We start from the raw sequence: 26,549 nt of genomic DNA on the forward strand, positions 1-26,549 counted from the left end.
TGGAGTTCAGAAAGGACAGCATAACAGAACTTTATGTGAGAGCGTTCAGTATTGAGTCTTTTAGTAGACAAGTGAACTAGCACGTAGTGTTGTATACACTTGAGAGCACAGCTGGGCATATACAAATGAATACAAGTGAGACTGCAAAAATGTGAAGAAAATTGGTGAATTTTGTGTCAGTACATGCTGTGATAATGCTGTACTTTTGCAAAATATCATTATGATGGGAAATTTGGCAATGTCTATTAAGCGATCTGTATGAGTCTAAAATTCTTTGAATAAAAAAACTAAACACTAGATATACTAGAAATATTTATTACTTGTTGCTTAGTTGACCCTTGACTTAACCTTCCCAGTAGCTGGAATTACAGGTAAGTGCCGGTCTGCCTGGCAAGCTGAAACTCTTAAACAAAAAATAGTGAGTGAGTGAGACCCTGGCCCAAAATGAAAAATAAAAAAGGCCTTTGGATGTAGTTCAGTGTGAAGGCCCTGGTTTGAATCCCCAATACCAGAAAGAAATTCCCATATATTTTAAAAATATATTTATTTTCTACTATTAAAAAATGTTACTTGATTTATTAATTGGCTTGTATTAAGAAACTTCTATGATTATTTTCTTTCACTCATGGGTAAGGAACTGATTAATTCTTAATGAAAATATAGGTCTTGAAGTCAGAATGTAGAAATGATGTTTTTAATGAATAGTATAGTTAAAATTCTGTTACTAGAGCTTTAAAGGCATTGCTGTCATCTATCAGTTTGAGTTCTGAGAAGAGTGGCAATTTACTTTTTTAAACTGTTGTTTTAAGATTTATTTATTTGTATTTTAAAGCAACTTAACCTATTAAAAGCAAAACAGAAGGCTTTGGTGGAACAGATGGAAAAGGAAAAAATACAGAGTAACAAAGGATCATCATATAAACTCCTGGTAGAGCAAGCAAAACTAAAACAGGCTACTTCAAAGGTACGGTTCATACTTTGTAATGGAATGTAATTTTTTCAGATAAACTACTTTTTTTTTAGCATTTTAGGTTCTGTAAATATTGAAGTGTCTTTACTAATGACCAAGAAAATTTAAAAATGTTGTTCTGATTATCAGCAAGAATTTGCTCATGTACATTGATGATGCTGTTTATTTTCGTACATGTCAGGTGTATGCACACATCTGTAATCCTAGCATCTGTAATGCTAGCATCTGGGAGGCTGAGGCAAGAGGATTGCCACGTGTTTGAGGCCAGCCTAGACTACACAGTGAGACTCTGTCTCAAAAAACTAAAAAAGAAAATACTGAAATATATAGGATGACTATAAACACTATTTGTGTTAGCCCTAAAAATAAAATAATATATTAAATAATGTTTATGGCTTCTCATTTCCCTTTCGTTATGGTAGTGAAAGATTTTCAGGGCTAGGTTAGAATTGAAACTTCTCTTGGATCTTCTAGTACACAAGGTTGAAATACAGCATGTCCTTTTCTAAGTGAAAATGAATTTTAGTGATCTTTAATGTTTTAGAAGTTTGGGCTGGGGATATAGCTCAGTGGCGTAAGCACCTGCCTGGCAAGCGCAAGGTTGTGAGTTCAATCCCCTGTACAGCTAAATAATTAATAAATAAATAAATAAATAAATGTATGTATGTATGTATGTATGTTTTGGTATGACGTACATATGCGTATGTATCTAATATATGTAACAACCACATTTGTGTATTGTTTAAATAAATACAACATTACACTTATTTCACCAGATTTTGAAATAATTTAAATGAATACTTTGTATTTGAAGTTATAATTTTCTTATTGTTTCTTTGTTTTGGTTTTTTTTGGGTTTTTTTTTTTCCGGTACTGGGAATTGAACTCAGGACCTCACGTTTGCCAGGCAGGCGCTGTTCCGCTGAGCTAAATCCCCAGCCCTATAATTTTCTTTACTATCAACTTTCTATAAATTATGTTAGGCTACCTGGGTAATATTTGAGATGTTACATGAGATATGGTATCTTTCTGTGCCCTTTTTGTAGAATTTCACTTGCCTAAAATTGTGTTAAATATTCTGTATGTACTTTAGATAGGAAGTAAGGTGTGTTATGGTCAGCATAGCTTTTAATCTTTATTTTTGAAGCCTACGGTTTATCTAAAATTTTTTTCATTAAAAGTTGTGTGTTGAGTGAATATATTCATTCTGTAAATATATATTGCAAATTTTTCATTAATTCAAATGTGCATTTCTGTATGCAGCACTTTAAGGACTTAATTCGTTTGCGTCGGACAGCAGAATGGTCTCGTTCTAATTTAGATACAGAAGTTACAACAACAAAAGAAAGTCCAGAGATAGAACCACTTCCATTTACTCTGGCCCATGAACGCTGTATTTCAGTAGTCCAAAAACTTGTTCTGTTTCTCCTCTCCATGGATTTCACATGTCATGCAGATCTCTTATTATTTGTTTGTAAGGTAAGAAGATTGTTAGGCATAATTTATAAATACAGACTTAGAGGGCAGAAAAAACTTCAAAAGGATGCCATTTTAAAATTGATTTTGATTAATAATAATTATAATTCTTTTGTTTTTTTTTGCAGTTAGTCTTTTTTAATCTTGCCTTGCAAAGATTTAATAATCATTTTCACTTTTCCTAAGGAAACTTGATTTAAATTTTAATTTAGTAAAAATTGGATGGTTTGAAATGTGAGTAATTTGGGTTGTGTAAATTACCTTCCTTATATTAAATAAAAGAAGAAATACACAAAGGATGAAACGATATTTAAAAAAGACCTTTAAAGCTGCGATTACTTTCCTGAAGCATATTTGGTGTTTATACCAGCTATTCCTAATGCACTGTTCTATCAGATTCAATGTTTAATATGAAATTATTTTCTTCTGAACTCTTACGTCATGGTATTACTTTGACACCAAAATAATACATCATTATTGAAAACGATTACTCCAGTGCCAGTGTATTGATAGATTTCTGTTGTTTTTTAAAAGATTATGATTGCTGGCTAAGTATTTGATTTATAAACTATATTACAGGTTCTCGCACGCATTGCAAATGCCACAAGGCCAACTATTCATCTCTGCGAGATTGTGAATGAACCACAGCTGGAAAGACTACTGTTACTTTTGGTTGGAACTGACTTCAATAGAGGAGATATATCTTGGGGTGGTGCTTGGGCTCAGTATTCCTTAACTTGTATGCTGCAGGATATCTTAGCAGGTTTGTCCAGACTTGATTTTCCTGGAGTGAATGAGAATTAGCCTGTTCCTGCTCAACTAAGTAATCTTTAAAGGAGACTGTAACTTCCTAATGAAAGCCAAAGTAGAAAAGTTTTCTTTGATGTTAAAACAACTCTGATTATTTAAAATTTTTTATTTAGTTACGTTATAGTTTTGATAAGAGGAAGTGTTCAGAGAAGAGTTAGTTTGTTAAAGTGCATGGACATAAATGCTGCTGTACTTCATTATTGAGCACCATGGGTTGCTCCTTACTAGTTCTGTATGTGACTTTTGAGGAAATCACAGTGCTGTGTTCCTTTATCTGTAAAATATAAAGAAATATCTGCCTGATAAGCTTATTTTGATGAACAAGTAAGTTAATGTAAAGTATGAATCATTGATTGTTCACATTATATATGTTGTGTGTTTCCTACTAGTTCCTTGGCCTTTAAAGGTACTGTGGTGAGTCCTAGCTTGAGTCCTAGCTTTTGAAAGATAGATGCAGGCTCTTTTTCTTCAGATTCTTTTCTATTGGTAAAATATGTACTCTGTCATTCTTTAATCTGTTTTAGAAGATTGTGTGTAAATTATTAAAATGGTTAGGGTTGTCTCTTTAAATACAGGAGAATTGTTGGCTCCAGTAGCGGCAGAAGCCATGGAGGACGGAACAGTGGGTGATGATGCGGGTGCCACAGCTGGTGACTCAGACGACTCCCTTCAGCAGTCGTCAGTTCAGTTGCTGGAAACTATAGATGAACCTTTGACACATGATATAACGGGTACAATTTTAATTGTGTTTTCTTTAAAATATTCCATAGTTCTTTAATCAATAAAAACGTTTGAAATTACAGAATGTAAATGAAGCATAAAATGTTTTTTGTTGTCTTTGCCCTTATAAATGACATGAGTTATTTTCCTGATTAATATATTTTGCCTTGCTTCTCTGAATGACAAATGTTTGTTTTGATAAACTACTAACATTTATCTGGAATAGACGTGCTCCTTTTATTTGCATGGTGAAATCCTTATCACAGATGCATATAGATTTTGCCTTCCTCTAGGAGTTGAGGGCTCTCTCTTCTGGGCTCCTCTTGCACACTGAAATATCTGTCCTAGCATGTATTTATTTTGATTCTAGTGTATCCCTACTTTTGAACACTTATTAATCTATTGAGGGAAGATTGGTTTTATTAATCTTTATATACTGATACCCACTACAGGCTGGTGGTGTATATTGAGAATTCTAAAAATATATACTGAAAATGAGAATGGGAAAGATGGGAGAGTAAGTGTTGTAGGGTATAGAAAACTACTTAAAACTTAGATCAGAGGGCAAAATAATTTCTGATTCATAATAGAATAAGTTAAATAGATGTCTTTTTTTCTTTTTTTGTTACCCTGGATAAGATTAGCTGTTGATATGGATGAAATACTGTGTAGTGAATTACATATTGAATATAAGAATTTTATTTTATATTTTAGTTTTTGGTCTTTTTGAGACAGGGTCTTGCTATGCAGTTCAGTGTTGCCTTGAATTCACTTTGTAGCCCAGGTTGATCTCGAACTTGCAAAGATCCTCCCGAGTGCTGGAATTACAGGCATGCCCTATCACACCTGGCTGAATATAAGAATAATTTTAATCATTCTAGAAATACTATTTTTAATAGCAAAGTTTAACTGTTCAATAAGAGCTTTTCTGTAGGAAATCAAGTATCACATTTTTAAAAAATTGTGTGTTGTAGAATAATATTTGCATACTGATTAATACTTGGTAAGTATAAAAAATTGGAGATTTTAAAATCAGGCATGTATATTTTACATTCAGATACAGTACAGTAATTTTTTCTGTTAACAAAAGCAATATATCCTTTCATTTTTAATGTGCTACACTCTACCAATAGAATCACTTTCAATTATTTGAAGGTACAACTCCTCTGTCTTCTTTGGAAAAAGAAAAAGAAATTGACCTTGAGCTGCTTCAAGATCTAATGGAAGTTGACATTGATCCTTTAGATATTGATTTGGAAAAGGATCCTCTTGCAGCCAAAGTTTTTAAGGTATGCTATATTAGAATATTCTTTACGATTAAAATCTTTTGCTGTTTTGGCTTAGTAATTTCTAAAAGAGGAAAATAATACCTATTTATTTCCACATATGGACCAGTATTCAGCATACTCAAAATGCATTAAATTGCTATAAGTACTGTAGTAGTTTTTAAAATATGTCAATCTAGTAGTATAAAATAAACATACCGATTTTTTTTGATATAGCTTTTAATAAGTATAAGAACCACTAATAAGGATGTGAAAGTTGAGGTATAGATCATCAGCATTTCATGCAGCCAGTTGGCCATTTGAGCTCATCCTGTCTGAGCTCATTATAGATTTAACTTTTATCTTAGCTGCCACTGCTTCTAATAAAGATGTATGTATGCAGCCTTCTAGTGGCACTGACTTCTTCATGTTAGTTTTCCTAAGGGTGCCTGCCAGGCATCTGTCAGTTTCTGTATGTTTTCAGATTTGTTTAGATGTTTTTAAATTTTAGCAGAAAATGAATAGGCTATTATTGGGCCATTCTTGTAACTCATTGAAATTATAACTGGATTGTGGGAATTTAAAAGTTGGGAAGAAAGTTTGCTATGTATTAGTGTTTGGTTTAAATTATATAAATATATTTCATTCATTAAAGAGATATAAACCACAATTTTTTGCATTCTTTTAAGCCAATAAGCAGCACATGGTATGATTATTGGGGTGCTGATTACGGTACCTACAATTACAACCCTTACATTGGAGGTCTGGGCATTCCTGTAGCAAAACCACCAGCAAACACAGAAAAGAATGGCTCACAGACAGTTAGTGTTTCAGTGTCTCAAGGTAAGTGTGTATGGGAGTATTTGATGGTACATACTATTCTAAAAACAAATACTAAATGTATGTATATTCTGTCCCTTGACAAATTGATCCTCATTGTGTGCTGGAAGGGATCCTAAGTGTGTGCTTAGAATCACAGTTTTGCTCTGAATGCCAGTCAGAGCTCTTTTTTTATTGTTAGGTTTGGGGGAGCTTCTTTACCTTTTTATTTCTCTCAAAAATAGCAATAGTGGGTTCACTTTTTTTCTTTTTTTTCTTTTTTTTTTTTTTTTTTTTTGTACCGGGAATTGAACTCAGGACCTTGCACTTGCCAGGCAGGTGCTTATACCACTGAGCTATATGCCCAGCCCACAATAGTGGGTTGTATGCAGTTGGCAGTGATTTTAATTATTAGTGATTTTAATTATTTGTGCTTTGCTGTAATTTTCTATTTTTGATAATAAATTTTTATTTAAGAACAAAACCTTACTGAATAGTACTTTCTTTTATTAGCCTGTATCAGACATACTTAATTTTTTAATAAAATATTTTAAAAATGTGAAACAACCACATTTAATGAAATGTTATAAGTATAATGCAGAGAATCTCTGTTAACTTGAAATATTTGAAAGTAAGTTGCTAATCTCACGTTACTTTTGTTTTGTTCATTTTATAAAAATAGACATTTCATCATACACATCAAGAAGAATATTCAGAATCAGGAAATTACCCTACTCCTATGCATCTGCCTCTGGCTCCCAGAGTGCTGCATGCCACTGTACCTTGTTTCAGATAACGTTCATTATGCACAAGGACCTAGTGCAGAATCAAGCATTACATTTAGTTGCCATATCTCTTTTATCCTGTTCAGCCCGCAACAGTTTGTCAGAGCTGACTTTCATGACTTTGATGTTTTGAAGATCACAAGCCAGTTATTTTGTAGAATGTCGCTCGGTTTGGATTTGTATGCAGTTTCCTCATGATTAAATTGAGTTCATGCATTTTGGCAGGAACATCACAGAAATAATGGTCAGATTTTTTTCATTGCATCCTTTTAAGTGGCTCAGACTTTGATTTGTCCTACTACCTTTGGCAAAGTTTAATCACTTGATTAAGGACCTGTCTACTAGGCTTCTTTATTGTAAGATTGTTGTTTTCCTCTTGTAAAAAGTAACTTTTAAATACATATAAACCATAAGTAGTCCCATTCTTCACCAAACTTGTTTTCAAAATTAGTTTACTTATTCAGTTTTGAGTGAACCTATGATACTTTTTATTCTGTGTTTATAATTTCTTATAATTTACTTGTTTTTATTGTGATAAAATAGAAATTTACCATTTTCACCATTTTAGTGTGCATTTGTGTGTCTAAAGTACATTCACCATATTGTTTATTAGATTTGATACTCAAATTGTCTCACCTTTGACCAGTAAGATCTCCTTTAATTTGCTTTCTGACCTTTAACATAGCCTCATCAGTCTTTGAATACTTTCTTATTCTTTGTTAAAACATGATGCCCCCAGGCTCGTCATTTATCATACTTGCTCCACTCTGGGAATTGCTGCTTTTATAAGTAGTGAAATAACTCTAATCCTTTTGAAGAGGAATATTTTTAAGAAACCAAGATTTGGATGCTAGCTATACTTCTATTTTATTGGCTGTTTCCATGCCTTCTTGGTGGACAGAGCTAGGGACTGTTTGTGGTGTGTGTATCTACACATCTGATTCTCTGTGTTGAATGTGGTGAGTTCATGTTGATTGATTCATCTGGTTTTAATATAATGGTAGTGTTTTCTTCTTTTCTCTTTCCACATTTGTATCTTTTTAAATTGAATAACCTGGGTCCATTATCCTTAATATATTTGCTTCTATTATCAGTACTTGACATAATATCTCTATCTCTGTATAACATATGTCTTATCTTTAACTTCCTTATCACACATTTTCCCTGTTGTGGCATTGATACTACCTGCCACACTGTCTTTCTGCAAGGGCATACTACTTACCCTTTTGTGCATTCACATATTGGTGTTTTATTGTTGGAGGTAGGACATGAATGACAATTATGATTATATATACTTTCTTCTTAATTGCTTTTGTAGCCCTAGATGCTCGCCTAGAAGTTGGACTTGAACAACAAGCAGAACTTATGTTGAAAATGATGTCTACTCTGGAAGCAGATTCCATTTTACAAGCATTAACTAACACATCTCCTATGTGTAAGTAAAGTAGTCATTCGTAGAGAATTCCAGTGAATGATTTGTCTATTGATTATTTTCAAGTGACTTAAGCAAGGGCAAATTTAAAAATTTCATGCCTGGTATGAATTGAGGAAATTTGGTATATAGCACCTCTCTCCCTCCAAGGTAGTACAAGCTGAGAAATATGACAAAGGGTTAACACATTTCATGCAGTTCTTTAAATTTGGTCCAAAACGCTTTTTTATTACTGTGATGTTGGGTGGTTAATGATATTTCTTTTTGTTTGTTTTTTGCTTCATTTTGTTTTGTTTGTTGTCCGTAAGGTTGGTATTTCTAGGGAAGCCTATGTAGCTTCCTACCTATATTATCAGTCTATGATAAAATGAGATTTTTATATTGAGACAATTGCATTGATCAAGGTGGACTTGAGCTTATGATCTTTCTGCCTCCCGCTGTCAAGGATTTGTTTTTGTATGTGCGCACTGGAGGTTGAACCCAGGGCCTTCGCATTCATCTATAGCCCCAGCCTTCACCTCTCTTAACCCCCACACTTCTTTTAAAAATTTATTTTGAGATAGAGTTTCACTAAGTTATTGAGGCTGGCCTTGAGCTTGCCATCCTCTTGTCTTGACCTCCCAGAGTGATAGGATTTTAAGTGTGCACCACCAAGACCTGTCTTTATGACCCTAAAAGACTAAGAGAGATTGTATAGATATAGCATGACAGCCTCATGGGCATGCTAACTGAAACTGCTAATTGAGAAGATTAATTACCTTACTATTTTCGGAAGAAGAAGGCAGACTTTCTCCATAAAAGACATAATAAATCATTCAGTTGCTTGCCACACTATGTGTGTTGAAATACTCGTTTCTGACTTGCTAGTTGGAAAGCTGCTATAGACAGTGCGTCATTATGGATGAGTTAGAGAAATAAGGTCTTTTGCTAGGTTTGGCCATTACTGTTGTAACATGCTAGACCTATGCAGATTTCCTTATCAGTGGAGTACATTAAGGCAACACTCTGTTTAACAAAAGTAAAGTTCGAGGAGCTGTGCTGAGAGGAGGATCACGGGGTTTACTTTGTTTTTTTGTCTTTTTGGAACAGGGTCTCACTATGCAGTTCAGTCTTGCCTGAGCTCACTTTGTAGCCCAGGCTCGCCTCGAACTCGCAACGATCCTCTTGCCTTAGCTCCTAAGTGCTGGGATTACGGGTTTGTGCCACCACGCCTTGAAGTTTTGTTTTGTTTTGTTTTGTTTTGTTTTTTAACTGTTCGTTAGGTTTGTTTTTGAGACAAGGCCTTTCTGGGTAATTCAGGCTAACCTTGAACTCACTGCGTAGTCCAGGCTTGCCTCAAACTCATAGCTATCCTCCTGCCTCAGTAGTATTACAAGGGTGTACCACCACAGTCAGCATTGGTTTCATTTTTCTTAGAGCTTCAAATCACTACTTTGCCTTCTCTAGGACTGAGTAAAGGGCTGACATAGTAGACAGAACCCAGTAAGATCACATAGGTTTCTCTTGTGAAGGAGAACTCACAACGTATTCAGGAGAGAAATTTTCAATATTTAATCTTCTTTGTGAATTTGTATCTTCTCAGTTAGGGTTACGTTTTGTCTGAAAATACAGAAATAAGGAGAAGAACGGCCAAGATGGCCTTGTGTCCTATCATTTTAATATTTGTGCACTGATACTGTGTCTTTTCTTTCATATAATATGGAATTCCTTTCGTATATGGTCTAGTCTCTTCTTGATCACAAAGAATGGAATACTCAGTAGCCCATTTCATTGTTAGGTATTGCTGACTGAAAATAACTTACTAAAATATGTTTCAAATTGTTGTCTGCTTCACTTAATAATTAGTCAGGATTCTTTTTTCTTTTTTCCTTTTCTTTGTACTGGGAGTCAAACTCAGGGCCTTGCACTTGGCAGGCAGGCGCTTGTGCTGCTGAGCTATATCCCTGCCCAATTCTTCTTTCTTTTCCTTTTCCTTTACTAGAAAAAATTTCTAGAAAGTAGGTTGTTTTCCTTTGTTGGATGAGTCCTGTAAATTTGGGAAGTTTTGTCTCTGCTGTCTTTGTAACTTTCAAGTAATGTTAGGACAGTTTTTAAAAATAGTAGCATATAACTGAATCGTTCTACTAAGTGCACTTTTAATTAAAACATACTTTTACGTATGTGTGTATATTAGTAACCAGTTAAAATCTCTTTTGAAACTTTGTGTATAAAATCATACTTGTCTTTGATTTTTCAGTATCACAGTCTCCTACTGGAACAGATGATTCGCTTCTCGGAGGCTTACAAGCAGCAAACCAAACCAACCAGCTTATTATACAGTTATCATCTGTCCCAATGTTAAATGTTTGTTTCAACAAACTTTTTTCCATGCTTCAAGTCCATCATGTTCAGGTATGACTTCAGGAGGAAATGATGTATTTTGTCATATGTTTGGTGACACACTAAAAGATGTAATTAAATGAGAAGCTCATTTACAACCTGATAGAAATGATTTGTTTATTATACTCATATGGGAAAATACTGGAAATACTTTAATAATCACAGCTCAGTAGTGATGGGCCAGTTTTAATTTCTATGATTTTAAGCTTTAGGGCTTTAATTCCTATTACATACTTTATGTAAACCCTGTGATTTAAAAACTTGAATCATCTCTTAAAAACATTTGTAATGAGGTAAATTATTAGATTTAATTTACTTAAATTTTGTTTCATCAAGAACTTAAGATGTGTTTACTTTTCAAATGGGTTGAGATAACTAGAGTAAGTATTTAATAGAAAAAACTCTTGCCTCATTGAAATTTTAAACACTAGGTTTTTCAAAGTGGTGCTTCATAACGTAACAGGTACTTTTTTTTTTTTTTTTAAATTTTCATTCTTTTTCAGTTGGAGTCACTTCTCCAGTTGTGGCTCACATTGAGCCTGAATTCTAGTTCATCTGGAAACAAAGAGAATGGAGCTGACATTTTTTTATATAATGCTAATCGAATACCTGTCATTTCATTAAATCAAGGTAAGACTTACTAGCAGGAAAAACCATTAATATAGTAAAGATTAAGTTAAAATATACCTAATCTTTGTTATTAAGGTTATAAGTCGGAAGGGGGCTTTTTTTTTTTTTTTTTTTTAAATGCACTGACTTGCTAATAAGCAGGAAGGAGTGTAGAAAGTTCTCCTTCTCTGGTCTATATTATCTTACGCATATGTACAGTTAAAATGTATAACACTCTTAATCCTTACATTGTGTTTTCTTAAAGTTTTATCTTGTTCATAGTATATTTTCTTATAACAGGTGATTTTGGTTGTTTGCTTTGTGGTTCCTGGGGTTGAATGTAGGGCCTTGTGAATGCTAGACAAACAGTCTACTACCCAGTCCTTTTTGTTTGTTTTTATTAATCAACTAGAGAGGGGCTGGGAGTTTAATTCAGTGGCACAGCGCCTGCCTGTGAAGTGTGAGGTCGTGAGTATAAAAATTCAGTGGCACAGCACCTGCCTGTGAAGTGTGAGGTCGTGAGTTCGATTCCCCGGTACCGGGTCGCGGCGGCGGGGAATCAACTAGAGAAACTGTGTCCATTTAGAGAAACTGTGTCCATTTATTTATTTCACTAAATACTAATTTGGGAGTATGTAATTGTTACATGTCTTTCAACAGGATAAGAATGAGCCTTTAGCTGAGTCTATAGTAATCTATTTTAGTTACATTTTATGAAAGCTAAAAGGAGCATCTGTTCCTGGTGCTTCCTCCCTAACTTGGTACATTTATATCTTGGTTGGCAATTACTTTGTCTTTTGTCCCTAAAAGTCACAGCCTTGGGCCAGAGAATACAGCTCAGTGGCACAACTCCTACCTGGGAAGTGTGAGGTCATGAGTTGGATTCCTGGTATCAAAAAAAAGGTGACAAGCCCACCAAGTGTTGTGCACATTCATGTAATCCCAGGATTCAGGATGCTGAGCAAGGAGGATTACAATGAGTTTGAGACCTGCTTGAGGAACATCATGAGTTTGAGGCCAGCCTGAGCTACATTAGTGAGACCCTGTCTCAAAAAAACAAAAAAAATGGCAGGCCCATTTGTTCATGTTTCCACTTATATCTGCTTTGTCTCCATACCAGTTAGCCCCAGCCCTGCTTAGGAGATTTCCATCTCTTACACTGTATTGTTAGTAATTACTGTTGTAAATTTGCTTACATCTCTACTTTTAACTTACTGTGAAAAATACTACATACAAAATGGTATACAAACAGCTTACTGTCATTAGATACCTGGTCAGTATCAATTTATTGCAAATGTTGTGAAACCTTTTTATTTGAAATATTCTGTACATTTGAATGTTTCTAAAATTCATCTTAATTGCAATAGTGTTCCTCCCCTCTGCAAAGACATGTACTTGACAAGGTTGATGGTTTGTTTCCCGTGGTTCCCAGGGCCCAAGCTCTGGTGTGTGTATGTGTGTATTTGTATTTCCATGGTGTTTTCTGTGTTCTGTGTAAATTGAGAGTTATACGAGAGTTTAATCTGATCTGGGAATTTCGTTTGTTGTCTTTTTCGTGTGTGTGCTGCCCAAGGGAGCATTAGTTTTTGTTTTTCTAAAAGGCAGTTTTATAGATTGTCTTTTTTTCTCATGACATTTGAAGGCACTGATGCATATTGCATAGATCCATTAGCCGTTAGATATTTCAGAATGTGTGATCTAATTCTCACTTTTATTTATTGAACTCTATAAAGGAAAACTTCCTTTGATACACATGTGTGGTAGTTTGTAGAAGAGGCAGGAAAAGTGTTGGAACCATTGATTTATTTTAAAAATTAGTTTTAAAATGGGTTGATTCACAAACAATGGTAGTTACGACCAGTTAGTTTCTTTAATGGGTATTTGTTTAAAATCTTAAATTTAAAAACATTTCCTATGGTTCTGTTATAATTGTTCAACCTAGAACTGAAATTGTGCCATTTCTAGTCAATAAAATGCTGTTTTATCAGTTTTTAAAATGCATTTCTGTGTTTTCCTTGACTTTTGGCATAATACATACTCAACTCCTTTTGTTTTCTTCTCTAGATACGGAATCACTCTTTCTTTTCCCCCCCAGATAGGGTCTCACAATGTAGAGGTTAGGTTGGCCATGAACTCACTATGCAGCCCAGGCTGGCTTTGAACTCATTATGAACCTCCAACCTCAGCTTCCTAAGAGCTGGGATTATAGGCATGCACCAACATGCCCGGCAGAATCACCTTTTTTTGAGCCAGGGTCTCACTGTGTAATGCATGCTGGCCTAGAACTCTGTGATCCTTGTCCTTCAGCCTCCCAAGTGCTGGGATTGCAAGTGTACGTCACCACACCTGGCTGAATCACCCACTTTGAGAGGGTGTTTTAAACTCTCTCTGCACCATTGTGCCATGCACTGTATACACAGTGCATATTTAATGACTTCTTTGGTTTGCCCAGTGGCCATGAGTTCTTCCTTTGTGGGCCTTCGAACTTTACTAATTACTTGAGTTTGTGTTTTTGATGGGACTGTTTCATTTTCGTTCTTCCGTTTTGTTTTGACCATACTAGGGATTGAAATCAGGGCCTTTGCACTAAGCTACATCTTCAGCTCTATTTAAGTATTTTTTAATTTTTTTTTTTTTGTTTTTTTGTTTGTTTGTTTGTTTGTTTTTCTCCGGTACCAGGAACCGAACTCACGACCTTGCGCTTGCCAGGCAGGCGCTTTTGCCGCTGAGCTAAATCCCCAGCCCCTAAGTATTTTTAAATTTTGAGGCAGGGTCTCACTAAGTTGCCCAGGAGGAGGTAAAATTTACAGTATTCCTGCCGCAGCCTCCTGAGATTTCAGGTATGCACACCTCTCCTGGCTTGCACTTGTGATTGATCTTACCTCTTCCTGTTTTTTTCCAGTGTCTTATTTTCAGCTTTTGATTTTGGAGAATGTGAGGGGTTTAAATAACACAAATAGTGTTGAATAGAAGTGCCTGTAGTTAGGAAAGTAGAACAACTATGTAATGATGACATCTCATTTTATGTATCATGGGCAGAGCTTTATCCCTTGCCATAAAATGTTATTGACTCAATATTTTTGTTGTATTTAATGTGAACTCTTTTTATTTGTATGTTTTGAGGACATTATTGATGTAATTTAAAGAAGTATTTAATCTCTTAAATTATTTCTTTCCTTTTTTTCTTCTTGTAAATAATTATTTTTGAGTAAAAAATGTTTCTCTTTCTCTCTTCTTCGTAGCATCAATAACTAGCTTTCTCACAGTGCTTGCTTGGTATCCAAATACTTTGCTCCGAACATGGTGCCTTGTGCTTCATAGCCTAACACTTATGACAAACATGCAGCTTAATTGTAAGTTCAAAAATTTACTTACTTAAATATCTGACGTATTTTTTAATATTCTTGCTTTCAGATTCTTAAGTACATTTCTACAAGAAGTGTTGTAGTTCTATAAATGGTTGAATTCCTTTGATGTACAGTGTATTCAGTTTTAGGTAGATGGATTTTATCTCTTGAAGAACAGCTTCGTTAAATGAAGAGGTCTGTCATTGATAAAGCTGTTACTTAAAGCATTAGCATCGAAGTGTTACTGTCTTTTTGTTTGGAGTTTATTTCTCAAAAATGAGATACAAAAAAATACCACTATCTGTTACTTAAGATAGACATACCAGAACAATGTTTTATTCAGCCCAGAAAAGTACTTTATTGACTATATGTTAATTCATAGTATATAACCTATGTATAACTAACTTCCAAAGAAGGAATAGTTTTTGCCTCAGTTTATCTTGCAAACTAAGTTAAAAGTTACATGATAAGTAGATCTCTTTCTGTTTCCGAAATAGGCTGTGTGACAGCACAGTAAAGATTTAGTTGTTTTCCACTTATGTTTTGAAGAAGGTGCACCTTGTACTCAGGTGTTGCATAGAAAAAGGTGAGAGGTGATAAGTTGTAGATGCAATGAAAGAATGAATTGTAGGTCCGTCAATAGAGATTGAAATGCTTTTAACAAACTGTGATTTCTTGGAACTAAGTATGTTTACAAATATTGCATTTCATTATTTTATGGTCCATTTATTGAGAGCATATTTTAACATTTGTTTTTGTAGCTGCTTCCAGCAGTGCCATTGGAACTCAGGAAAGTACTGCTCATTTGCTGGTTTCAGATCCAAACCTTATTCATGTTTTAGTAAAATTCCTATCTGGTACCAGTCCACACGGAACAAATCAACACAGTCCCCAGGTAATGCTAATAATGTGTGCAGATGTTTCAGTAAACACTATTTGTAAAGTAAAACTAGGAAGGTATTCATTGCAAAATATTAAAAAGTAGCCTTTTTCTTTCAGTGTAACTAGTATCAGTAAGCAGCTTTCAGTGGATATACATTTCTCTCTAGGTTGGCCCAACAGCTACACAAGCTATGCAAGAATTTCTTACTCGGTTACAAGTGCATCTGTCTTCAACATGTCCACAGATATTCAGTGAATTTTTGCTCAAGCTAATTCACATACTTTCAACAGAAAGGTAAATTTCAATGCATTTTTATGTGCTGATGCAGGAGGAACATATGTACCCCAAATACACTTTAATGTTTGGTGGGGATTTACCTGGGAACCAGTCAGTAGGAGGACAGTAGCAATTAGCAAATTGGGAGAAAGTCTTTTTGATGTACTTCCTGATCATTTTCATTTCATTTCATTTCATGATGCCTCTTTCAAGCCCTCATTTCTGTACAGTGTGAAAGAAATAGAGTCCATAAAACTTGTTTTTGTCTTCAAAAAATTTTATTTATTGGCTAATTGTTGTAAACTTCTAAGTGAAATTGACTTTGAGCATTTTCCTTTCCCTTTTGAGTGAGCTCTGGTAGTTTGTATGCAAAGAAAGATGTTCATTCATCTATATATGTTTTTTGGTTTTTTTTTTTGTAACTGGAAATTGAACTCAGGACCTTGCGCTTGCCAGGCAGGCACTTGTGGCGCTGAGTTATATCCCCGGCCCTATACATGTTGTTGAATTTATTATTGATAGTACTTCCTTGTCTTAATGTTCATAGAATCTAGTGAGATTTCTTTCATATGCATTATTGGACTTTTTTTTATCATTTTTTGGTCATTCTGTATAGAAATGTAATATTATTACTGATATTTTCAGTGAACCATCTTATACTTCATACTGTACTTTCCATGTCTGATTTCATTGCTAATCTTTTTTACTAACTTTGAAATGGTTTTTGATAATTTCATTTCCACTATTGGTTTATTACTTAAAATTTTTTTAAAAGGGTGATTGCCTTAGTTTTACATTGCATATAACTTTATTTCATTTCAGTTTTCTTTCAAATAATAGCAATTTGCTAAGTATAATGTCAGAACCTAGAACAGTATAATTCCAGGTTCTTTCTGGCTTATGATGAGAGATAGAACTCAAAATGGCCAAACAGGTTAAGTGCATAGGGGACAGTGTGCAGAGGGGTTGTGGATAGGGAGAGAGACCATGAGTGGGGGACACAGTTAGCACCTTAGCATACACTCAGCCTTTAGCAAGTTGTTAAATGTTTTTACTGAATTCTTTTACCCATAATATATATTGCCAGCATATATTCAATTTCTGTCTCAGGAAACCTGGTGTTTATGTTTCATCTCCTTGAAGATGTCTTTCAGTGGATTTCAAGATTTTGGGTTTCCTTTGGCATTAGTTCTCCATCATGTTTAAGAAAAAAAGTTACGGCTTTGCAGTTAATTCGGAATCATTTTGTTACTAGATTGAGAGTCATCTTTTTTTTTTTTTTTTAGCTTTGTATGTCTTGGTAATAAGTAGAACTTGAGGGCATTTGATTTGAATATATAAAAGTAGTTTGAATTTTAAGTTTTGAGAATTAGAATCAGAATATTTATAGTAGCAACATTTGCTACTGTACCAAACCAGGGCTCATTCCTTTTTCTTTTTCTTTTAATTTTTTTTTATTCCATTATTAAGAGTGCGTTGTGAAACTCAAGTATCCTACTCTGTAGCTTTAACATAACTGTTTAAATGTTATTATCCCTTAGTTTTCTATTTGGAAAGAAAGTTGTTTTTGATTTTACATAAAATGGAGGCATAAAGAAGACTTAGGAAGACATGGAAATGTAGCTAGCAAATGAAATAATGAGTACTAAGAGTTTAAGCCTTCAATTTTTTTGGATGTTGGTAATTTAATTTTTAATCTCTTTTAACAGGGGTGCCTTCCAGACAGGCCAAGGACCTCTTGATGCCCAAGTGAAGCTCTTAGAATTTACTCTGGAGCAGAATTTTGAAGTTGTTTCAGTTAGTACTATTTCTGCTGTGATAGAATCTGTCACCTTCTTGGTTCACCACTATATTACTTGCTCAGACAAAGTAATATCTAGAAGTGGATCTGATAGCTCTGTGGGTGCTCGAGCATGTTTTGGGGGACTCTTTGCCAACCTCATTCGCCCAGGTGATGCAAAAGCCGTTTGTGGTGAAATGACAAGAGATCAACTTATGTTTGATTTATTAAAGCTTGTTAACATTTTAGTACAGCTACCTCTTTCAGGCAATAGGGAGTATAGTGCAAGAGTGTCTATAACTACCAATACCACAGATAGTGTTTCAGATGAAGAGAAGGTTTCAGGAGGGAAAGATGTCAATGGAGGCTGCACCAGTATTACCGGATCACCTGCATATGTCGCTGACTTAGTCTTAGCCAACCAACAGATTATGAGCCAGATTTTGTCTGCTCTAGGCCTGTGTAATAGCAGTGCCATGGCAATGATAATTGGTACGTATTAAGATTAACCTTACATTTGTTTCTGGTACTATACCAATGTTCTTTTTACTTCATAGTGTAGAACTACTTCATTGTAAAGTTCTAGTCATGAATGATTTGTATTAGTGAAGACTTTTTTAGAGTGCTTTTGCTTAAAGAAGGAAATACTTAAAATATTCATGAATCAGTTTCAAAAGTACTAGGAAATGCTAACAAAAGAACTTCTGGTTAGTTAAGTTAAAAATAAAAAAGGACCAGGTTCATATATTTAGGAGGTACAGTAATTTACAACTGAGTGTTGCTAATGTTTTCAGTATGAAGAATTTCAAATCAAAGTTTGTATTAGAGACCAGTAAAACCTGACATTTTATTTGAAAATGAAATATAAAACTTTATTCAAAATGTAAGTTTCTTTAACACCTATCAGTGTAAAGTTGATATGTTCTTTAACTTTTCTACATTTTTAGAAACCAATGTATTTTGCCTTAGGTTTTTTTAAGTAGAAGTTCAGATGTACTTTTGGCTTTTGGTGTTTCTTGGTCAGTGTATCTTGTGCATTAGATGCTATATATGGTAATATCAATTTTCATTTTCTTCATGCTGCAAAGCTAGTATATAGAGTGATGCTTCTTTTTATTGTAGCCAACAGTAGGGGTATTTCTTGATAAAATATCTAAGAATTATGCTTTGAACATTATTAGCATAATTTGTAGGGGTGTGTAGCTATTGTGTACCTGTAATCTTTCAATGGATTGGAAAAACTGGCTATATAGACTCTTTAATCATTGTGAATTTATGAATGTATACTTTCTTTTTGTAAATGTATGATCTTTTACTTACACTAGGGGCAAGTGGATTACATCTCACCAAACATGAAAACTTTCACGGTGGGTTAGATGCCATATCTGTTGGTGATGGATTATTTACCATATTGACAACACTTAGTAAAAAAGCTTCTACAGTTCACATGATGCTGCAACCAATATTAACCTACATGGCCTGTGGCTACATGGGCAGACAGGTACGTTCAGTCTAGCAATAGCTGCAAAGATATAAGCAATGAGAGATTTCTGATAATAAGAGGAGAATTATGTGTGGGTCAGAGTCAAACCTATATTCATGTGACATATAAAAAATAAAAAATACCGATAGGTGAAGATGGTACATTATAAGTAGAAGTTAGAGGGTAAGTTTCTTCCAAGTGTTGTACTTCCAGATGACCACAGTGGTGTAAAAGTAAAACATGGGGCTGGGGATATAGCTTAGTGGCCCAGGCGCCTGCGTGGCAAGCACAAGGTCCTGAGTTCAATTCCTGGTACCACACACACACACAAAAAGTAAAACATTTAACACGGTCTTACATTTTAGATTCTCTTTTACAGTCTCAGAAAGTAGTTTTTTCCTTTTCCCTAGAAAATAGTCTAGTTGAAGGCCAAAGATGTTCTTTCTATATGTTATCCAAGAAAACTTCAGATTTATTTTAAGATTTATTTGCATAGTTTCTTTTAATTTGAATGGGATTAGGGTAATTTTAAAAAGAAGTTAGATTATTTTTGCTCTGTGAGTGTGTGTATATGTGTGTGTGTGTGTGTGTGTGTGTGTGTTCTTTTTGAGACAGGGTCTCACTGTGCAGTTCAGGCTGTCTTAGAGCTTACTTGTAGCCCAGGCTGGTCCCAGACACATAATGGTTCTCCTGCCTCAGCCTCCCGAGTGCTGGGATTACAGGTGTGCTCCACCACACCCGGCTTAGATTATTTTTGCTTTTTACTTTTCTTTTTAAAAAAATGAAATTATAGGAACTAGTTTAACCTTTAGTCTATTTATCATTTTTCAAATACAGATTTTAGAAGTTTCCTGCAGTCTTTTATATGTCCATGTGTAATTGTCATTAGGTGTTTTTTGAATGTATATATATTTTTCCTTTGGAAAGTACAAAGATTTTGATTTTTCAAAGAAATTACTGTCTAATGAAAAAATGCATATTAAAGATAAAAAATACTAGGTGAAAAAGTATAATAAAGTACTGCTTACCCTCGGACATAGAGTTTTAATTCACAGAAAGACAGAAGATCACAGTATATGTTTGTTTCCTTTTTAAGGGTTCTCTTGCAACTTGTCAGTTATCAGAACCATTGCTGTGGTTCATTTTGAGAGTATTGGATACTAGTGATGCCTTGAAAGCATTCCATGATATGGGTAAGATAAAATTTTAATCATTTGGGATACTACGTTATGTTCATGTTTTTGTGTTACCTGTGACCTTGCCATTTGATGTCAGATCATCTATCATAAGAGTTTTTGTTTTATATTCTTTGTAAATTTAGGTGGTGTTCAGCTCATTTGCAACAATATGGTTACTAGTACAAGGGCTATTGTGAATACTGCGAGAAGTATGGTGTCAACTATTATGAAATTTCTTGATTCTGGTCCAAATAAAGCTGCTGACAGCACCTTGAAGACAAGAATACTGGCTTCTGAACCTGATAATGCAGAAGGGATCCATAACTTTGCACCCCTGGGTAAGGAAAGTTAATTACATTTTACTATTACGAATTTGTTTAGTTAATTAGGTGATGTCAAGTTGAAGCAAAATCAGTTGTTGAATTACACTGATACACTGTCACCATTTTGGTTACGGTTGATTTTTTAAATTTTCAGTTGATTTTATTTTACTTTATTTTTCTTTTAAATTTTTCTTTGAAACAGGATCTCATTTTGTAGTTAAGGCTGGCCTTTAACTCACTATGTAGACCCCAGACCGACCCTGAACTCGCAGCAGACTCCTATCTGAGTCTCCTGAGTGCTGCTGCGGTTACAGGCGTGTACCACCATTGCCAGGCACAGTTGATTTTAAATATAGTATACAGTATAGTAAAATATTCCACTGAAGAGAATGAAGGTTTTAATTGTGCTTTTATTAATCAAGTTTACTTTCATTTCAAGTTTAATTAGCACAGTTTATAAAACTAAATAGTAATTCTTACCACATTATTCTCTTTAAATGCTAGTTTGAAAGCACTTATCCCTTATATTTTCGATTTCTCATTCAGGATCATTTTCAAGATAAAGAGTATATTGGTTATAGTTTTGTACTTAAATCATTGTCACCAGTTTTCATTTGTTGTGCGAATGTTGAACTTTATCCTTGCCAGTTAATTGAACGTCTTGTTCATGTTTTTAGCTCTTTTATTGCTGAATAGTTCTTAATGCCTTATTGCAATTGTTTGCATGTTCCTGCTTTATTTCAAACACCTTCTGTAGGTACAATCACATCTAGTAGTCCCACTGCCCAGCCTGCCGAAGTGCTTTTGCAGGCCACACCGCCCCACCGAAGAGCCCGCTCTGCTGCTTGGTCGTACATATTCCTGCCAGAGGAGGCTTGGTGTGACCTTACCATCCACCTTCCTGCAGCAGTGCTGCTTAAGGAGATTCATATCCAGCCTCATCTTGCATCTCTTGCAAGTGAGTAATATTTTATAAAATACCATGAAAATAAACTGTAGTTTAGAAATACTTAACAATGATACATTTTCTGTGAACTGAAGCTATAGGGTTTTCCTCACAAGAGAATATTTGATGAAGTATAGAGAATCTACAGAAAGTAAAGTTATGGAAATATAAATCTAAAGAAATACAGTTATATTATTTTGTTTGTCCTTTTTCCCAGATTTAGTAAGCTAATGTATTATGAGTTCATTCACACACACATATATATGTGATTACCAGTCTTGGTTTTTCTAGCCTGTTCCTCAGTACTAACCCTGAAGTGTGAAGTTGGCATAGATTTGTATGTGTCCCCCTTACTCCTACTGGAACATAAGTAATTCTGTAAATAATTTTTTAATTACGTTTTGAGAGTAGTATTTTTAATATTTTGAGTGTGGTTTCAAATTTTGTAATACCTTTTAAAATAGTTTTTATTATAACACAGGTACCCACCTACAAGAAATAAACATGTGGTCCCCACCACTTCCTTCCATACAGGCATGCTAGTACTGTATTCTCCTCAGAAAATGTCTGAGATCAGTGATGAGTCTGCTGCATCTTTGTGTCCCTGTACAGGCAGCACTGGACTCTGTGCAGTACACACCCCTAGCACCTGCTCCAGAAAGTTTTTTCTGAAAATAAATGATCCTCCCTTTAGCTCTATTATTTAGAAGCCACGAATTATATGTATCATTAACTGAGGGTTATTAGCTGGTACATGTATTTTGTTTTAATAAATGTTGAAAAATTGGTATATGTTTGTAACATACAGTATTTACATTCTTTTTGGGAGATAAATGTATGTAAACCACGTAGAGTTATTTTTTTATCCCTTTTTCTGCCTATCTCCTCCTCCACCTTTGATGCCCTCCCCCACCCAAAAGTGCCTTTATTCAAAATTTTATATTTGAATCTTAATACTGTATGATTCATTTGATGATTATTCATTGAATATATTTTATCATTGATTATTCATTGAATATATTTTATTGTAAATAAATAATTCAATATGATATTTAGAAAATAAGTTATAGTCTAAGTAGAGCGAGAATGCAAAATACTAGTTTGCATTTGTATGGTTTACAAATACTTTTATTGTAAATTTTATAGAATTGTTCAAATTATTACATTTTATTTTCATTGATTAATTCTCACTGCTATCAATTGTTACTTAGTAATTGGATGTAGAGCTGTAGGAAATTTTGTAGATTCTTGGCATATTTGGAAGAATAAAGTTTGTCTTTTTATTTGCAAGATTAATTTATTATGTCCTAATAAGTTATGGAACCTGTACTAGTTAGAGCAAAACATATTATTAATATAAAATGAGAAGGAAATAAGACAAATACACTATTTTAAAATAGTATTTTTATATACCAATTCAAAACTAAATTTTAAAAAGGCAGAAGTCAAACAGTATGAGTTGAGGAAAATTCTAAAATGAGAAAGTTTACTGGTAGTTGTAAGTAGCATTTGCCCATGTCCTTATAAAATAATTTGGTATTGGAGATCAGAAATTAAATATATGTTTTACTTCAGTGGAAATAACATAGGCTTTATTTATTTGCTTATTTTGGGTTTTGTGAGATAGGATCTCACTATGTTGTTCATCCTGGCCTTGAACTCACTGTGTAGTCCAGACTGGTCTGAAATTGGCAACAATCTTCCTGCCTCAACCTCCTGAGTGTTAGGGTTACAGGCATGCCCTACCGCTCCTGGCTATAGCTTTAGAATCACTGTTGTACTTGAATATATTTTGAGGGAATTTGGATTAATCTATTTCATTCTTTCTGATCATGTAAAATGTTTTATGCTTTTCTCAAAAAGTTTCTCAGAAGAGTAAATTTAAAATTTAAAACAGTGACTCTGGATGTAGCTCAGCAGGTCCAACACCTTCCTGGCAAGAGTTCGATTCCTGGTACCAAAAAAAAAAAATTAAAACCAAGTTTCAAATTTGTTTTAGTCCACAGATATGTTTTTGTAATAGATGGACTTGTTATGCTGGGTAGAAGTGCTTTTCCTGAGGTAGCTGTCATTTCTTACCGGTTTTAAGAATTAATTTTTTTTAAATTTGAGAAAGTATGTTTCAGTTTTGAAAGGGAAATCACGAATGGGGTGAAGGCAATCTCAACTCAGCTGTGAGTTTAAAATCAATGTTTAGAAACATTACAGTGTACTAATGATACAATGAGTTTCTAGAAGAACAAATTATTTAAAACAGTAATGCTTAGTGTATTCATTATGTAGTCCTGTGTTTATAATATTTTGAGTAAAGTAGAAATAATTGATTATTTGGTTGGTCACACCTCCCCCCCAAACTATGAAATGCATCTGTATTGCAATGTTCAGTTACTCTGTTTTTAGATAAATATTACAGTGTTTAAGTACTTTAAAAAATGATGTTGTAGATCAGACTTTTTATGGACTGTATCTCCAAAAGTAATTATGATGGAAGTCATGACAAAGTATGATTTGGTCTATAAGTTTTCTTTTCATAAGTTCATTAAGTGAGTGTACCTGAAAGTTGCTGTATTTCTGATGTGTTTTGTTTAAAGACTGAAATCTAGTTCATTTTTTTGTTGGTAAATGTTCAATTTTCTCTCCTACAGCTTGCCCATCCTCAGTGTCTGTTGAAGTGAGTGCAGATGGGGTAAATATGCTACCCTTGTCTACTCCTGTTGTCACAAGTGGTCTGACCTATATAAAAATTCAGCTTGTAAAAGCCGAGGTAGCTTCTGCTGTCTGCCTTAGACTACATCGTCCCCGAGATGCCAGCACATTAGGCCTTTCACAGATTAAATTATTGGGCCTCACCGCTTTTGGTACCACTTCCTCTGCAACGGTTAATAATCCCTTTCTTCCATCTGAAGATCAGGTATCCAAAACAAGGTATGCTTTATTTCTCACTCCAAAAAACACTTTCTGTGCTTTTTTGGTTTGTTTTTAATTATACACCAAGGTTGTAGTCTCAGCACTTGGGAGGCTGAGGCAGGATTGCTGTGAGTTCAAGGCCAACCTGAACTGCATATTGGTAACCCTGTCTCAAAAAGACCAAATAAATAAATTAAATAAATAAATACATACATACGTACTAATTATTCATCCTGTGCTTTCTTTTTTGGATTTTATGGAATTCTTTGTCTTTATAATAACATGATTTTATTAGGCAGAACAAAGTCAATATTATGGAAGCAAAACCCTAAAACTTACTGAAATTGAAATTTATGTGTGTTTAATCTTTTAGTTTACCCACAGTGTGGTATAATATATGTATGTAGGTTCCAGTTTTTTTGATTGTTGTTTATTACAGGTTCTCAAATGCCTTATGGACAGGAATATATCTTAACCAAAAAGAAAAAAGTAAAAGAAAAGATCATAGAAAAAACAAACTGGTCTTACACTGTAATCACCAAATACCAGTTATTGATAGATTTCTGTTTAACAGACAAGAACATGAATATAAACTTTTACCAGTGTTCTTTTGATAATTTTTGATGTTTAAGGTTTTTATAGATAGGTTTTATTTTAAAATTTGACTGGTAAAGGATTTCCTTTTTATTCTCAAGGTGCCAAGACTTCGTCTATGATCTTAGTCAGTACATATTAATATATACAGAAATATACATGTAAAAACAATTCCTGTGTTTTTTTCTTGATGAGTAAGTATATAGTTCCTAAATAGTTGGAGTGCTTAGCATACTTATATTTTTAATAATGTAGGGCAAACTTACTGTGTATTTAATTCCCTATTCATTTTGTAGCATTTTAAAACAATTTTGATTGATGGTGTTTATGAGACACGTTGAACTTTAAGAAAAGTTTTATTTTACCCCTGAAATAATTTGAGCTAGTTTGATTCACCATGTAAGTCATCTGCCTTGTGTGTTTCAGTATTGGGTGGTTACGGTTATTACATCATTGCCTTACTCACATAAGTGATCTGGAAGGAATGATGGCAAGTGCAGCTGCACCTACTGCTAATCTGCTGCAAACTTGTGCTGCCTTACTGATGTCACCATACTGCGGAATGCATTCACCCAACATTGAAGTTGTGCTTGTGAAGATAGGACTGCAGTCCACTAGAATTGGCCTGAAACTTATAGACATTCTTCTGAGAAATTGTGCAGCATCTGGCAGTGATCCTACAGGTGACAGGTTTTAATATTTTAATTTTTACAGACATGTAAAGTAATCAAAGTTGTACTGTGTGATCTTTGTGGTTGACTCTCTGAAGTTAATTTCTTATAGTTTAGTTGTTTCATGTTTCTTTTTTCTTACTGAAATTTATAGACAACTTCCTTTTAATGAATAACTTTTAAAAATTAAGCATATCTTCCCACCTAAGATTTGCTTATTTAGAAAACTTTTTTCTTTTGTTGCAAGATTTGAATAGCCCTTTACTTTTTGGAAGACTAAATGGACTCTCTTCTGACTCTACAATAGACATTCTTTACCAGCTTGGTACAACTCAGGATCCTGGAACAAAAGACAGGTATATGATGATTCTTTTTTTCATTTAAATACACACGTTTGCACAAGCATGCCATAGTGACTGGTACTTGTAATACTTTCTTCTTAAAAAAATCTCATAAAAGACATCACTGTTAGATATTGCAGATCAATACCTGTATACTTTACATGGTGCAACTTTTAAAGATTTTCATGAAAATTAAACATAAATTTTCATGTATTTGGGCCTATTTTGAACAAATTCGAACTCAGAATTCTTAGTATTTTTTTTTTTAGGAACCAAATTGGAATAAAACATTATTTTTAAGGCAACCTTGTTATGATAGGATCCTTGTAAGGCAGTGGTGTCCTAATAATGCTATTTTAGGTGGTGCTTGTGAATTGTATATAAATACAGAAAAATGTGGCTATTTTTCTGAGAGAGATGATGTTACTTAGATTACTTAGATTTTCTGAGAGTGATAATGTTCTGTTTTTACTATTTATAATGCTCACTGATAGTTTTTCTTTGGACTTTCTACCCTATTTTTTCTGCTGCATAAAACATGAAACAATAGGATAC

The 26,549-nt window shown here is 34.1% G+C and overlaps 1 protein-coding gene across 2 annotated transcripts in view; it reads left to right on the plus strand.

Moving 5' to 3' along the window:
• Birc6 (baculoviral IAP repeat containing 6) overlaps positions 1 to 26,549 on the plus strand; it is a gene marked incomplete at its 5' end in the record, with an annotated part of 183,622 nt that overhangs the window by 76,557 nt on the left and 80,516 nt on the right. For both annotated transcript variants that reach the window (XM_013517560.1, XM_013517561.1), the window contains 20 exon segments: positions 833 to 964; positions 2,234 to 2,449; positions 3,026 to 3,209; positions 3,832 to 3,987; positions 5,132 to 5,265; positions 5,931 to 6,084; positions 8,164 to 8,280; positions 10,514 to 10,668; positions 11,160 to 11,286; positions 14,508 to 14,618; positions 15,374 to 15,507; positions 15,662 to 15,789; positions 17,481 to 18,043; positions 18,877 to 19,052; positions 20,131 to 20,227; positions 20,356 to 20,550; positions 21,293 to 21,493; positions 24,127 to 24,406; positions 25,409 to 25,665; positions 25,901 to 26,009. In XM_013517560.1, coding sequence (XP_013373014.1) covers positions 833 to 964; positions 2,234 to 2,449; positions 3,026 to 3,209; positions 3,832 to 3,987; positions 5,132 to 5,265; positions 5,931 to 6,084; positions 8,164 to 8,280; positions 10,514 to 10,668; positions 11,160 to 11,286; positions 14,508 to 14,618; positions 15,374 to 15,507; positions 15,662 to 15,789; positions 17,481 to 18,043; positions 18,877 to 19,052; positions 20,131 to 20,227; positions 20,356 to 20,550; positions 21,293 to 21,493; positions 24,127 to 24,406; positions 25,409 to 25,665; positions 25,901 to 26,009 — 3,626 coding nt within the window.

This window comes from Chinchilla lanigera, unplaced genomic scaffold (genome assembly GCF_000276665.1).
Source record: "Chinchilla lanigera isolate Chin_1 unplaced genomic scaffold, ChiLan1.0 scaffold00040, whole genome shotgun sequence".
NCBI classification, from domain to species: domain Eukaryota; kingdom Metazoa; phylum Chordata; class Mammalia; order Rodentia; family Chinchillidae; genus Chinchilla; species Chinchilla lanigera.